This window comes from Siniperca chuatsi, linkage group LG21, assembly GCF_020085105.1.
Source record: "Siniperca chuatsi isolate FFG_IHB_CAS linkage group LG21, ASM2008510v1, whole genome shotgun sequence".
Classification (NCBI taxonomy): Eukaryota; Metazoa; Chordata; class Actinopteri; order Centrarchiformes; family Sinipercidae; genus Siniperca; species Siniperca chuatsi.
Genome location: NC_058062.1, coordinates 24,454,388 through 24,468,952, shown reverse-complemented (window position 1 = coordinate 24,468,952; position 14,565 = coordinate 24,454,388). Strand labels below are relative to the sequence as shown.

Here is a 14,565-nt window from a genome sequence, read left to right as displayed (position 1 = left end):
GCTGGGAACCTCAGGCGGACAGAAGAGCAGATACTGAAGGGCTGAAGGGTAGAGTAGGTCCGGGTGATGACCAGATGTACAGAGCAACTCAGGAGGTCAGCAGCGAAGGCGGAACCCCTCTGGAGGCTGGCGGCGAGGACAGAAGAGACAGGCAGAGGAGCTGGTGGAACCAGTGATGCCAGGGAACCAGGAGGCTGCTGCTCAGGAGGATCACAATCCAGCAGCAGCAGGAGTGTGCTGCAGCTCAAGAGATTTCAGGAGGTTCTGGCCCAACCGGATCTAGAGGACGTGGCTGCTGCGATCTAGCAGAGGCAGGAGTTTCATGAGTGTGCTGCAGCCCAGAGAGTTTAGGGAGCACCTGGGACCCAACAGAGAGTTCAGGGGGCTGCTGCGGCCCAACAGGGACTGGAGACCTCAGCAGCATGGTAACTGGAGACTGGAGTGCTAGGCAGTGGAAAGTCCATGCGGAACTCAATGTCAAATGTATTGCTGTGGGCGACAGTGAATCCTATTTAAAACTGCTCGCTAAGGATAAACGTAATTACAGTAAGATTGTTATTCACGTCGGCGGTAATGACTCCCAGTTACACCAATCAGAGGTCACTAAAGTTAATGTTGAGTCGGTGTGTACATATGCAAAGACAATGTCGGATTCCGTAGTTTTCTCTGGGCCTCTGCCAAACCTGACCAGTGATGACATGTTTAGCCGCATGTCTTCATTCCGCCGCTGGCTGTCGAGGAAACGATGTGGGCTTTGTAGATAATTGGCAGACTTTTTGGGGAAGACCTGGTCTGATTAGGAGAGACAGCATTCATCCCTCTTCGGATGGAGCAACTCTCATATCCAGAAATCTGACTGATTTTATTTGTGGACCTAAACCATGACAACTCAGAGTTGAGACCAGGAGGCAGAGTTGTAGTCCTACACGCTTCTCTGCGCTTCCAGAGCAGTTACCCACCTAAAACTCCTTAGTGACGGTGTCTGCCCCCCGACCACTTGAATTAATAAAACCAAAAGTTAACAGAAGAGTTATACATAAAAACCTAAATAAAAATGCTGAAAAGCACAACAAAAAAGGAGAATTAAATGTGGACTCTTAAACATCAGATCTCTGTCATCTAAAGCTGTACGATTTACAGTTTTTCTCCATTGGTTTGGCTCATTTTTTGAAACTGAAATTACATTCTCAAAACTCTAAGATAATTTGGCAAAACAGTCTTACAGTTCAGCACAACACTATAGCTCACTTGGAAAAGCTCATATCTCTACCAAAACTGTTCACTCATGGTTCAAAACTAAATTCCTTTTCCATATAAAGAGTCAGTGCCACAGAAATGGCAAAGATCCTTCTCAATTGCTTTGGCTCATTTCTCAAAACAGACCGGACATTCTCAACAGTCTTGGTGCTTTTGTCAAAATAATGTGGATGGTTCGGCACAACACCATGGTTTACCTGCAAAAGCTCATACCTCTCCTAAAACATTTTACTCGTGTCAAAACTAAATTTCCTTCTCATTTAAACAGTCAGTGCCCCCAAAAGGCTTCGTCCCTTTGGCATTGTGTAAGCACTGCAAGTCAAAATGTTTAGATGTTTTGTCACTATGGCACAATGCTTACTGTACTGTTTGTTTGTCTAGCTAACAGAATACAATGGTGTAAATAAAACTGAAAAAAGAAATATGATTTTAGGGTAAGAGTAGCCTCCAAGGTTTGACATCACACATTGCACTCATACTGCCAAGGAAATTGTAACCATTTTTATTCACACAAGAAAAAAGAAAAAAGTAAAAAGAAAATGTATACAGCATAATATACTGTAATATAAACACACAAACAAAAAACAATGAAAATTATATGTAGCCTACAGTGCTGTAAAGAAAGGTTCTTTACTGGTCGCTGTCCTCACCCTCCCTCTCCTGGCCACCGTCCTCACCCTCCTGGCCATCCACATGCTGCTGTCCATCTGGCCACAAATTCTCGTCCACATCACAGCGTATATTCTCCCTTGTGATGCAACGTGGGAAGAAACAACGTGCATGTCTCAACCATCCCCTACAGTTATCACCTGTAATATCGTCACACGCTGCATCCATTGGATGGAGCAGGGACCTCTGATCGTGAGCCCTACGATCATACACTCTCCACCTCCAAGCGGAGAAAAACTCCTCAATAGGATTGAGGAAAGGAGAGTAAGGTGGTAGGAAAACCATGACCATCCTTGGATGAGTCGTGAACCAGGGCCACGGTGGAAATTCACATTGTCCCATACAATAACATATTGTGGTAATTGAGGCCCTATGAGACCTCTCTCATTTTCAGGGACCAAATCAAAATGAAGGCGGTCCAAGAAGATGAGGAGCTTCTGTGTATTGTATGGGTCAAGACTGGGGATGTGAGTGGCCACACCATTCTCAGATATGGCAGCACACATGGTTATATTGCCCCCTCGCTGGCCTGGAACATCCACTGTGGCCCGGTAGCCAATAATATTACGGCCACGTCTTCGGCCCTTGGCCAGGTTGAAGCCAGCTTCATCCACAAACACGAGGATGTGAGGGGTCTCGTTTCCTTCCAATGTCATTGTTCTCTACAATGGTGTAAAAAAAGAAAACATCAAATCAGTCATACAGAAGCGTCATACACTACAGTTACAGACAATTACACAGGAATGTTCTATGTTTTCCACAAGTTCAATATACTACTGGCCACTACTCCAGTGGTTCCAAACCTGGGGTACTTGTACCCCTATGCAGAGGTACTACAGGGGGAATTTGACTGAAAGGGGAGGGGGGAAATCATCAATGACTAGACTTACTGAAATGTTACAGTAAAACCCACAGTATTAGATAGATTTACATGGGAGGCACCTTTTTCTTCTTGTATGTTATATTCTTCAAAATAAGGATTATAATGATAATTGCATCATACAGTAAGCTGCCGTTTTTAGGCAAAAGTTGAAGTTGAAGTTGAAAAGTTGAAGTTGAAATCAGGTAAAGTGGGTACTGGAGCCGAAAAAGTTTGGGAACCACTGCTTAACTGTAAAAAGGTTATAGTGATGGACAACCAGTAACCGACTTACTTGTGCATACTGGTACCGCAGCTCTTTCACTCTATCAGAGTTCCTCTCAAATGGTACCCTGTAAATTTGCTTCATTGTCATCTCATGCTTTTTCAATATCCGGTCTATTGTGGAGATGCTTATAGAGTTGACATTTTGGAATATGGCATTGTCTTGTAGGATTGCAGCGCGGATCTCTCTCAATGTGATGGCTTTATTTGCCATCACCATGTTACAGATCTCTTGTTCTTGTTGTTCACTAAGAAGTTTTCTTCTGCCACCCGTGCAAGGTTGTCATCCAATCCTAGACATAGAATTCAAAGGACACTTCATTCGTAATGTATACCTTATGTATTCCTTACAGAATGAGTTACCTATGCAATTGTATTGTTGTTTTACTTACAGTAACTTTACCACAATTCTAATGCATCACTGCACAGTGACTGGAATACTACTGTAAACTGTATCATCAATACTGTAGAAAATAAACTATTCCATAGTTTATTTTCTCCAATGTTTTTCTAGTCATTTTTAGTATCATAATAGGAATAGGTAAATGTGTAAATAAATATATTTCTTGGTCTATGCACAGTGTCCTGTCCTATACAACATATAATTCCATCATTGACTGACAACATACCTGTTTTCCCTGTGAAAGGTTTGGATGATGGAGGAGACTGTAGAGCAAGGCACATTAGGCTGCACTCGACCACCTGCCTCCACCATTGTGAGGCCATGGTTGATGACATGGTCTATAATTGTGGCCCGAATTTCATCCGGGACAGCATGGTGTCTTCGTCCTCCTCTGCCTCTTCCCCCTATTCCACCACCACGCACCCTTACTCCTCCTCCTCTTCTCCTTCCTCTTCCTCGAGCAGGTAGCTGCCCTTGTTCATTTACTTGGCCAGGTGCGTCCATGTTCAGAAACTGTACTGGTCCTGCATGGTCAAGCTCTTTACATACATGTTTGGCAGCATTCACAGTCATGGACAGCACCTGTCAGGTAACTAAACATACTGTTTGATTGGTCATCTGAGATGTGTGAAACTCCTCCTTCATTAGTCAAGTTCTAGTTTCACCTGACTGTCAATTGCTGTAATAATTTATCAAATGTTCCAAGGATTCATATATGGTATTCACGGTATTATGTTCTTGAGTAATTTTGACAATTAAACAAACTATTGTGCATGTGATGACTTATACAATGAAATGACGCTGACACGTTTTGGAGCAAACAATCATTAGACTGAGAATCGACAATCAGTTTAGATCAACAAGATCTATTCACTTGGAAATTGTGCTAAATGTTGGCTACCTGTACTTAATCATTTGCAAAGATGTACTGAGACACTGAGACATGTACTTAGACATTTGCAATTTGCAAAATGAATGAGAAATTCAATTCTGTTGTGAACAATTGCCAAGTGGTTTAGAGGTTTGTCCATGTAGTTTTGAGAATATAATTTCTGTTTCGGAAACACAAATCCAATAGTGAGCAGGCAAAATCCAAAGACAGGAAAGGTACAAGGGAAACAATAAACCAGGACACTTGACAGAGGTACAACAACAAACTGACAACTTAAGAAATGAAGGACACAGACTTAAATAGACCTAGGTTAGAGAGACAACGAGACACAGGTGCAACTAATTAGGGTGGGGCAAACAATCAAAACTGGAGGGGAAAGCAAAGAAAGACAGGAAGTCAGACAACAAGACATATGAGGGGAGGAGAATATTTCAAAATAAAACAGGAAGTAACAGGACCAAAACCATGACATGCTGAGCTGAAATCAGCAAACAGCATTCTGATGTAGGTGTTGCTGTTCTCAAGGTGGGTGGAGACTGAGTGGAGGGCAGTGGAGATGGCCTCCTCTGTGGATCGGTTGGCTCTGAATGCAAACTGGTGAGGGTCCAGACTGGCTGGGATGTTGTTCTTTATGTGCTGGAGAACCAGTTTCTCAAAGCACTTCATCAGAATGGGGGCGAGAGCCACAGGGCGGTAGTCATTTAGACTAGACACTGCACAGGTACAAGGACAACAGTGACTGTCTTGAAGCAGGTGAGGGCCCACATGAGGGCCCTGTATACTCAGACCACTGTACCAGCCCAGAAAATCACCAGCTACAATAAAAATACCATCAGGTTATTTGTCATGTGACTGCTGATGACCTCATGCAGTTCCTGTAGTGCATTGTTTGAGTTTGGATCTGGAGGAATATAAACAGCAGCAACAAAAACAGTGGTGAGACAGGCTCTCATCAGTGCATTTACCTCAGCTACTTGGGCAGAGCTTGATGGTGGCAGGGCGCCACTTTCAATAAATGTTATCACAAATTGCATACCCTGCGTATGGCACTCCGTTTCCTCTATAAGCAGAGCCATTAGTGTAGAAAACAAGATCAGAGTTGGAGCGATGAGTTTCTGAAAGGTCAGGACGAGGTTAAGATGAACATGAAATGACATCCATGCAATTACGGGGATCACCATCAGTAGGTAATAATGTAGCAGGGTTAAGAATAGAACATCTTTTAAGTGTAATGTGTGGAGCAGTGAGTGATAGTTCACACGTGCCTCTCTGGTCCCTGTTACATGTTTGTGTGCCCCTGTGGGACCATGACTGTGAGTGGAGAACCTAAGACAATATCAGCAGCTTTGTTAATTCTAAGTGCAGCTGCAGTGACGGCTTTTAGACAAGGTGGAAGTCTTATCTCTATAGGATCCAGTCTGAGGGAAAAATAAGCAACAGGTCTGTAAGAAGAGTTATGGCGCTGAGTGTGAACAGATTGTGCAAATCAAAAGTGGTCAATTACAGTGACTCAAGTTGGCAGGTGTTATATCTTAGTTTAGCAAAGGTTGAATTACAAGTGAAATGCCTTCTCTGCCTTCTCTCTTTTCCTGAGAAAGAGGATACTGTGAAACCTTCAGTCCAAAACCCAAAGATATTCAGTTTACAATGATATAAAACAGGAAAAAGCAGCAAATCCTCAACCTGCAGAAGCTGGAGCCAGAGATGGTGATCAAAATAGATGCAAAATAGTCTGGCAATTAATCGACTAATCGTTGCAGCTCTAAAGCTAAGTTATGCATAAGCATGATATGATAAAGCATGAACAACTTTGTACGAAATAGCCATGTCCTCTCCGCAAAGCAGAATTTCAATAACAACACAGACGCTGAAAGACGTGTTTTTTAAAAAACAGTTGGATTTATTTAGTTGGAGAGTAGAAGGGTAAGACTGCATAAGTTAGACTGTACATTGAAAGCTTGTTTATCTGAAAATGCCAAAACTGGAAGAGAAATGTTATATCTGAATAACTTGATACAAGGACATCAAACTGCTTGTGTGGCATCATTTAAAAAAACCTAAAACACAGTATAAAATCTTTGTTGACATGATTGGACAGTAGAGGCAGAGCTTTGAAAAGGAGGCACTGAACATCAGTATATTTGGCAGATCATTTGCAGACTTCTTTACAGACAAATTTCTATAAGACACTGGCATTAAGAGAATCATCAGTCAGTGAACTCGTGATTATTTTTAACACAACATAAAACCAAATCACGACTGTGGAGCAGTGATGTTGCATAGTTTGGACTGCGTAAGGTGACACTGGTTTCCTCTCAAGTATTTACAAAGAAAAAGCTTTTCTCTCAATTTTCACCTCGAAAAACACAATCTAAATATTTGATTCATACGGTTACAGTCACGACAGCAGAAGATTCACAGAACAACATACACAAGATGCAGTGTACAAAACCAGAATCACAGAAATGTTAGAAGGCAAAGTCAAAGTTTCATCATGGGTAAAACACTGCTTGAGGTGGAGCTTTGGGAGCAGAACCCAAACCGGTTCTTCCCTGTTCCCAGATCAGAAAAACCGATCACCATCAGATCCCAGGGCGTGATGGCACCTAACACTAGCACTCCTCTCCCCATGGCCCCCTGGGATCTGGTGACAAATCCATGTGGGTGCTGACTGACTCAGACACAAAACAGTGTGTCACCCATCACAAAGCCTGGACCACAGTCCTACAGGACAGAGAACACATACAGCTCCTGAGCACCCAGGTGACAACTGAGAGAAACTCCTCCGCGATGTTAAGCTGAGGACTTAAGGCAAGATTTAGTTTGGTGTGGACACTTTGAGTCTCAGGAGGCTTCAAACAAAGTGCTTGTCAGATCATCCATTGCATCCAACGCAATCTGTAACTACCTGAAAAAGACAATTAGACCACAATTAAGTCGGCTTTACTCAGTGACTGGTCAGGTGTGTGGAGGTGGAAAAGTAGGCAACTTCTCTCTCAGGTCTCTATTTTTCATTCTTCACACAACCACTTTTTATGTGTACAACCGAGTGCAACATCATGAATGAATCCAGGAGTGAGGGAGTGTCTGAAAGTGCGCGCTGTCGTGCCCATTTGTATGCTTCGTGGTGTTGAGACTGCAAAGACGCAAAAGACAGCGAGTTCTTGGAGAGAGATGGAGGTGTGATGCAGAAGGCTACGGAGACAGGATTTTCACGTCGCACAAGCTTGTTTGTTTAAAGCATACTGAACCCTTTAAGGGATTCAAAAGTGCCAGTGGGCAGTCATTTACAGCAGAGCCACCACTGGTCTGTCTTTGCAAGAGAATTAGGGCCACGAGAAAATAAAGTAGTACGAGTTTAGAAATCAGAGTTTAATCTGACTGTGTAAAAAAATATCTACACTCGCATGAACACTTACTAGCCTTCCATAGCTTTCAAATGCATCTCCTGGTCTTCATCAGCGACTGGAGCTGGCTCAGGTGTCAGGTGGTCTGTCAAAGGATGGTCTTTCGCGTCGGTGCTGAATGAGATCCTGAGCTAGTTCCATTCACTGACGAAGACCGTGAGATGCAGTTGAAAGCTGCTGGTAAGCGTACCTTTGAGCTTAGCTTTTGTTGCATACTGTTCCAGATTTAAAATTCTCTCCTGTGCTTTAATCTATGAATGTTTTCTTCCTGGAGTACTGATCTAAATTTTTCAATTCTGACTCTGATCTCCAAATTCAGACCTTTTCTTCAGAATTCTGATGGGTCTCAGAACTGATGTTCTCTTTGTTCCCCACATAGCTCCAGTCAGTTTCTGTATCCATCAGATGAGGGAAGAAAAAGCAAGTGCTTTGAAAGGATGTGGCTCCGTTTTGCTGCAGGCGTCAACTCAACTCTGAAAGCCTGTCAGACAGTGGAGGCCTTGGCTTAGATCAAACTAATAGTCGGACTTCAGATACACGTCTAGTTCTAGCTGGCTATGAATTCTGGGTAAATTTAGACATTTTTCAAACTAAAATACATGGCTGCTCGAGCAACCACCCCAACCCGTTCAGCTCCACTCACTCCAGCAGAAAGTGCTTGTTCTTGGGGTTAGCGATGAGCGTGGTAGCTGTAGCCACAGCACCTGTAGCAGCGCTGCGGTGCTGTGCCTCTTAACACCACAGGGTCACTCAGTCCTTCTGCTAGCTCATCACGCTCAGGACACTTTCCTTGGACAAACACAAATGACTGCGTTCTATTTCCAACGGCTTACCGAGGTCTGTCAAAACGTTTTCCCTGCTCGGTGCTCGCACAGCCGTGTTTTTGTTAGCCTGGTGGCTAACGATTTAAGCCTAAAATAAGCCAGCCTTTATTTTTGTGAAACTATCTTGCATTAGACTAATCTAACAGCAAAATTAAGACTGGCCTAACACTACAGACCAGTCTACAATATGTTTGTGAAACTGGCCCCTGACCTTAAAGGATGGTGGAATGTGACATCACAGAGGCTCCATTATGGAGCAGGGACAGTCTACCAGCACGTGGGACATCATCACTCACCCATCTGCTCGTGCTCCTGTGTGACAATCTACTGTCTGTGCTCTAACAATCAAAACCAAATCTGTTCAGCGTTGACAAAGGCCATCTCAGGGTACAGGCCTGTTCTGCTAGGACTTCATGGTGTGTGTGTGTGTGTGTGTGTTTAACAAAAGGCTTTCTTCTGGCCTGAAATGACATGACACAACAGTCTGAATCCAGACAGAGGCCTCTAAGAGGCAGCAGCACACGAGAATCCTGCCCGGCTCTGCACGGTTCAAGGAATTCACCGAGCTTTGGTAGACAGTACTGTTGGTCAACTTCCTCTTTTAGAGTTTAGGGAACACACACTCCAAAATCAGCCATGTGACTTCACTGCTCCATGCTAACACACATGTAAGTACTACACTGATATAGCTATCAGGGACACAGAGGATCCGATTTGTCTCTCAAGATGTCCATTTCCCCTTCATCTCACCCGTTAAGGCAATCATTTATTCAAAACTAAATCGAAATGTGGAACAAATATCAGAGCCGCAGTAAGTCATCCTGAGGAAAGAGGAACACACACTGAATGCGATGTAAACAGAAAAATGTGTGACCCAAAGAAGACTAATCATGTGACGTCTAACTGAAGGTGGAGGTTGCGCGGCGGTCAGTGACCCGAGCTGCATGAAAAACAGCTTTCTGCCTTTAGTTGCAGCAATTAATGCTTCTTTTCATCCATTGGCTTCCATTCATTTTTACACAATATGAAAATCTATTAATAGACAATTGAAAATTGCTTGAATTGCGCAATCCATCCACAGTGAAAGAAAATAATGCAGACTCCATGGTCAAAGTAACACTACAGTTATGAGGCCTTGCAGTGCAGACTTTTCTAATCAATTCTGCAGATTCTTTTTCAGAGTGTACAGAAAGGGATGGAAGCCAATGGCTGTCTGAAACATTCAGAAAAACACTCCTGAACACGCCAACACGTGTAGCGAGCATTAAAAAGAGAACGACTTGTGGTGAAGGAACTAAAACTTGCAACTATATCGTAAGGTTTTTTAAAAACACTTAAAGAGTAACTAACACCAATGTGCAGCCACACAACTGGAGAGCCAGGTATTACATACCGTCTCTGACGGCCATCCACAGTTCATAGAACCATAGTTCCATTTCTAACTTCGAGTTGTATTTTGAAAAGTGATCGAGAGCGTGCTGCCGACAGCAGCTGGGTCATTAGTGCGCCCGAGGGGCCAAACAGCTTTTCTCAAGTTGCTGCTGCTCAGCAGATCATCAGTCTCTCGTTTTCCTGTGTAGACAGCTGTCCTGACTGAAACTGAGACCGAAGACGAGGCTGAAGGCGTCCAGTGTAGACAAGAGGTAAGACGGAGGGATGCCGGAGCAACGATCTGTCAGAGGGGGTGGAGAGTCAGTGGTTGCACGGTAACTGGGGCACGTTCATGCTAAAACAGGGTGTCGTTCAGTGGATAGCTGCCATTAGCAATTACAACCACAACTATAAAGACAAGAGTAAAAAAAGAACTTCATGCGGACGTACTGTATGTAGAATGTGTTCAACAACACAAACACAAGACTATGCCCTTTCTGTTAAACTGAAGACAATAAAAGCTTTTCTGTAAATCTGGTTTCAGGTTGGGGAGTAACAGCTCAATAAAAGGCCACCTTCATTACTTCTGAAACTTGTGTTATACATTTGTATGATGAATTTCCTTCTACACATGCTGAAGTGTTAGCATGAACCAGTGGAGCCAGTTATCTGGCGGGGAGTTCGGGGTTCATGGCTCAACACATCTGGAGGAAGCTGAGTAACGGGACTGTCTCCTCAAACACCGTCCGACAGGCCACCAGCCACCTGCTTTTGTTTTAAATCCAATAAAAATCACACTCATGGTCACACACACAAATCTGTGTGGGAGGTTACATCAGCTGTTAGAAACCACAGTGAGGTTGGTGTGAGAGATACACACCGATACATTAGACATTAGAAAAGGAGTTAAGAGGACAATGTGAACTGTACGTCACCTGTACACGAGAGTGAGAGTGGCCAGCAGACACCAAGTGCTCCAGTTCAGAAGTGACATACCGGCTTTTGTTTTTAACTTAGGATGCATGGAAGGGAGAGCACTAACAGCACTAACAGGTACCTTTCAGAAAATAAGACTGATCTGAGATAACACAAGAAAGACTGAGCCACCTCTTCACTATACGCAACACTTAAGGTGGTAATCCTACAGAGCGAGAAGGAAGGCGCTTCCTTCCCCTGGTGGAGCTGAAACCTTCGGGCTTGGGTGTGAGGTTCCACAGGGCTTCGGTATGAATTTGGCCCACATCATCCATCATTGTTCTGCAAAGGCTACTCCAAAGACTTCCCTTGAGAAGCATTCAAACAAGACAACATCCACTGTACAGCTGCCACAACATCCAAGCTACGTGATGCTAACTGGAGGACATTTTCAACCCAAAGACACAATGTTTAGTGCAGTGTTTAAACACATTACCTCAAAATTCTGCCTGACACGTTTGGTATTTTTGGAGACTTAATCTTAAAATATTTTTTGCAATTATTGATTCAGCAGGATTGCTTACCTCAGTGTGCAGCTTTGCAATGCAACTGTGATGCAAACAGACACTGGACATGTCCACGCTTTCAGTTTACTGTGACCACACTGCTTCTACTGTTCACTGCTGACAGCGGGCACGGGGTAATGGGTAGTTTTCATGGCCGTCTTTCTGTCCCATTACAGGGATTTTTCGGGATTTTGGGGTTGATTTTTGTTCCCACATGTTAAAAAACATAGCAAAGCAAGCACAATAAAAAAAGTTCAATAGATGCATACCATGGACCTAATGTACCCTTGGTATTAACATGTGATCTGCATCTGGGTTATGTTATCTGGATAGGGAAAACCCCATTCATTGCACACAGAAAACATGGCGATAGGAATGCTAGCAGACATGCCACACCATATCCGGTGTCTGTGGAGGTGGGACTCCTGTGAGGCTCCAAGCACCAACAGTGTTGCTGGCCTCCTAGCTGCTCTGACGCAGTGCGCCTTTGGTTCCGAGCGGCGTCGGGTACTTTGACCCTTGTATGCATATTGAGATCCGACCAGGATGTGGGCAGAATTGAGATAACAACAAGGCTTTACCTCTCTAGATACAGATCACATGTTAATACCAGGCAGGTATGGGGTCCTGAGTTCTGTTTGTCCAGACCCTGATGGTAAAATATGGTCTTGGTTGAAGATGGCCAGAGTCCTGCTTTTTTTAAGCATAAGGAGTCTTCTCTGGAGACACATACAGAGAAGAGACACCATGAAATCTGTCATTTGACTCGTGTTTAAGGGCAGAGGCATGAGAGTTCTGGTTAGCTTCAAATCACAAAGAAGTGGTTCACAATGTGCCCTGAGAAACAGCAAAATACAACGTGTCACTCTTAACCCTGCACCAGCTACCCCGATAGCATGGTGTTTAATGGTCTATGTGTTTGTGTCTGCGCTCTCTTACCAGCCCCCCTGTTTAATTAACTGTAAGTCCATCAGCAGTCACAGATCCACAAAGTGTAAACCCCTCTAAAATATAAGTTACAGAAAAATGCATAGGTACATACAGTATATTCATATATTAGAAAAAGAAACAAAATGATTAGAAAACTAGAATCAGGTGGAATTTGGAACAAATATTCCTATCTGTGTGTGTGTGTGTGTGTGTGTGTGTGTCAGCCCTGTTCTCTCCTGTTCCACTGCCCTCAGAGGAAATCCCCACCCCAGCCCAATGATGTCATCACTAAGCGCCAGTGGAAAGCAGAAGTAAAACCAGAGACAAAACAAAAGAAGTTCTGAAAAGGAAGGCAACACCTGGCAACAGTCGCTGATTGACGACTCCTCAGTTACAACAATGTAAAACAAGCTCCTCCCACTCTCCCTCCCTAGCAACAGTGGTCAGGGCAGCGTGGAAAAAAGGACAGTGTGTGGATGTGACTCAGAGTAACACATAGGGAGGAAATACCATAAGACATGTCGGGAGGACGGGGGGCAGACAGTGGGGGTTAGAGGTCATTTACAGTGGTTTCAAGGGTCAGATGGTGGTTGGGGCTTCGAGCCAAAGGTGGCTGTTATAAGTCACAGTGAACAAGCTCAGTAAGGCAGAGAGCAAGCGTGGGGGGAATGGTGGTAGTAGTGGTGGCTTTAATACACAGTCAAAGTTCAAAAGTGAGGAGCAGGTCAAAGTCAAGGAAGGAGGATGGATGGGTGGAGGGACACTGCCCGCTCCCCTTACGGGCTGGTGGTGGTGCGGTGGGAGGGGGGTTGGGCACCTTGACACCCACTTTCCGTCTGCCTCCACCCATCCCTCCTCCTCCTCCTGGTCAGTCCCCTCACTGCAGCATCAGCTGCTTGAGGTTATCGTGCAGGATGGTGTCCTTGACGTCGCGGAACACCAGCCGGATGTTCTCAGTGTTGATGGCCGTGGTGAAGTGGTGGTACAGAGGCTTCTGCTGCTGCTCGCGGCGCTTTTTGCGAAAGCATTCCACCAGGAAGCGCTGGACGTCCGCCAGGCACGAGGGGTCACCCGAGAACTCGGGGAAGTAGTCTTTGATGGATACCTGCTTCACCTTCTCCTCCAGCAGGTCCGTCTTGTTCAGGAACAGGATGATGGAGACGTTGCTGAACACCCGGTTGTTGACGATGGTCTCGAAGATGTTGAGGGACTCGCTCAGCCGGTTGGTCTGCCGGTCCTCCATCAGCACCTGGAGATGTTAGAATGCAGATGTGTGCTGAGGTCAAAGGGGATTGTGACAGTGTGTGTCTGGTATGAGCAGCAGGTTTATTGAACCGTGCTTAGCACAATGAAAAAATTGCCTTTCAACAATTGGACTTTACAGTCCACTGCAGGAACTTAAAGTAATGTAACGTGGTGTGTAGCCTTTATCACAGGTTCTGCTTTTGTTTCCTCTGTTCTCTGACTGAGTTCCTGGAACTAAACTTGGGAACTACAAATGCAAGTTCCAGGTACTTTCAGGGGTTGGCGGCAGTGCGGTCAAACGTGATGCGCAGATGTGACATCACACTGAAGTTAATATGAGGCTTCGGCCATCAGTTAGACAAGTCAAGTATGTACAGGAGGAATGATTACAGGACGCAAAACCTGTGTCAATGTTCACATGGTCAGCTGACTACTGTTTTAAGATAGACTTGAGAAAAACTGTCAACCTATTCTTTAACAACGTATGTGGTGCTCCCCACAACCCGAACCTTTTAGAACCTTGTGATGCTCTGTTACTAGGATCTTCCTTGTGTTCCCACGGTATTTTACAAACCAGGACATTTTAATGGTACGTCATCAAAAAGGCAAAAAGGAGAACAACAACTTCATTTTTATGTGCTGTTTGGTAGCTGAATGAAGTAAGCAAGTGGGACAGACAATGGAAGAAGTGATGCTTAGAAGTTTATTCGCCAACTGTGGGGCCAGCAGGGGCCGGTCGGTGGGCCAAAACGACGTTCAGTGCCACTCATTGTAGGTTTGCTCCACTGTACACATTGCGAACCTTTAATTTTTCAATAATCTTGTTTCATCTTTTTAACTTTTCCCTGCACTGATTGGCTTTGACTTAAATCGATGGTTTTCTCGCATTTAAACAAGATGGCTGCCTCATGCGTTTGTGCAGACAGAGGAGCATTAGAATCC

The 14,565-nt window shown here is 44.3% G+C and overlaps 2 protein-coding genes across 3 annotated transcripts in view; both read right to left on the bottom strand.

The window, feature by feature from the left end:
- Window positions 1-1,184: 1,184 nt before the first annotated feature.
- LOC122869562 lies at window positions 1,185-4,708 on the bottom strand. 2 transcript variants are annotated; one of them, XM_044182720.1, is made up of 3 exons: window positions 3,700-4,708; window positions 3,081-3,363; window positions 1,185-2,588 (listed from the first exon to the last, which is right to left on the bottom strand). In XM_044182720.1, exons 2-3 carry the CDS (start codon window positions 3,288-3,290, stop codon window positions 2,043-2,045), a joined length of 756 nt encoding a protein of 251 aa, XP_044038655.1. In that variant the 5' UTR covers window positions 3,291-3,363; window positions 3,700-4,708; the 3' UTR covers window positions 1,185-2,042. The 2 variants fall into 2 exon arrangements, with proteins under 2 accessions (XP_044038655.1, XP_044038656.1); XM_044182721.1 differs by having other exon boundaries at window positions 3,081-4,708.
- Window positions 4,709-6,242: 1,534 nt separating this feature from the next.
- gna13b (guanine nucleotide binding protein (G protein), alpha 13b) overlaps window positions 6,243-14,565 on the bottom strand; it is a 31,217-nt gene continuing 22,894 nt past the window's right edge. The window contains exon 5 of the mRNA XM_044182719.1: window positions 6,243-13,627. Coding sequence (XP_044038654.1) covers window positions 13,256-13,627 — 372 coding nt within the window. The 3' untranslated portion in view covers window positions 6,243-13,255. The remainder of the gene's footprint in view (window positions 13,628-14,565) is intronic.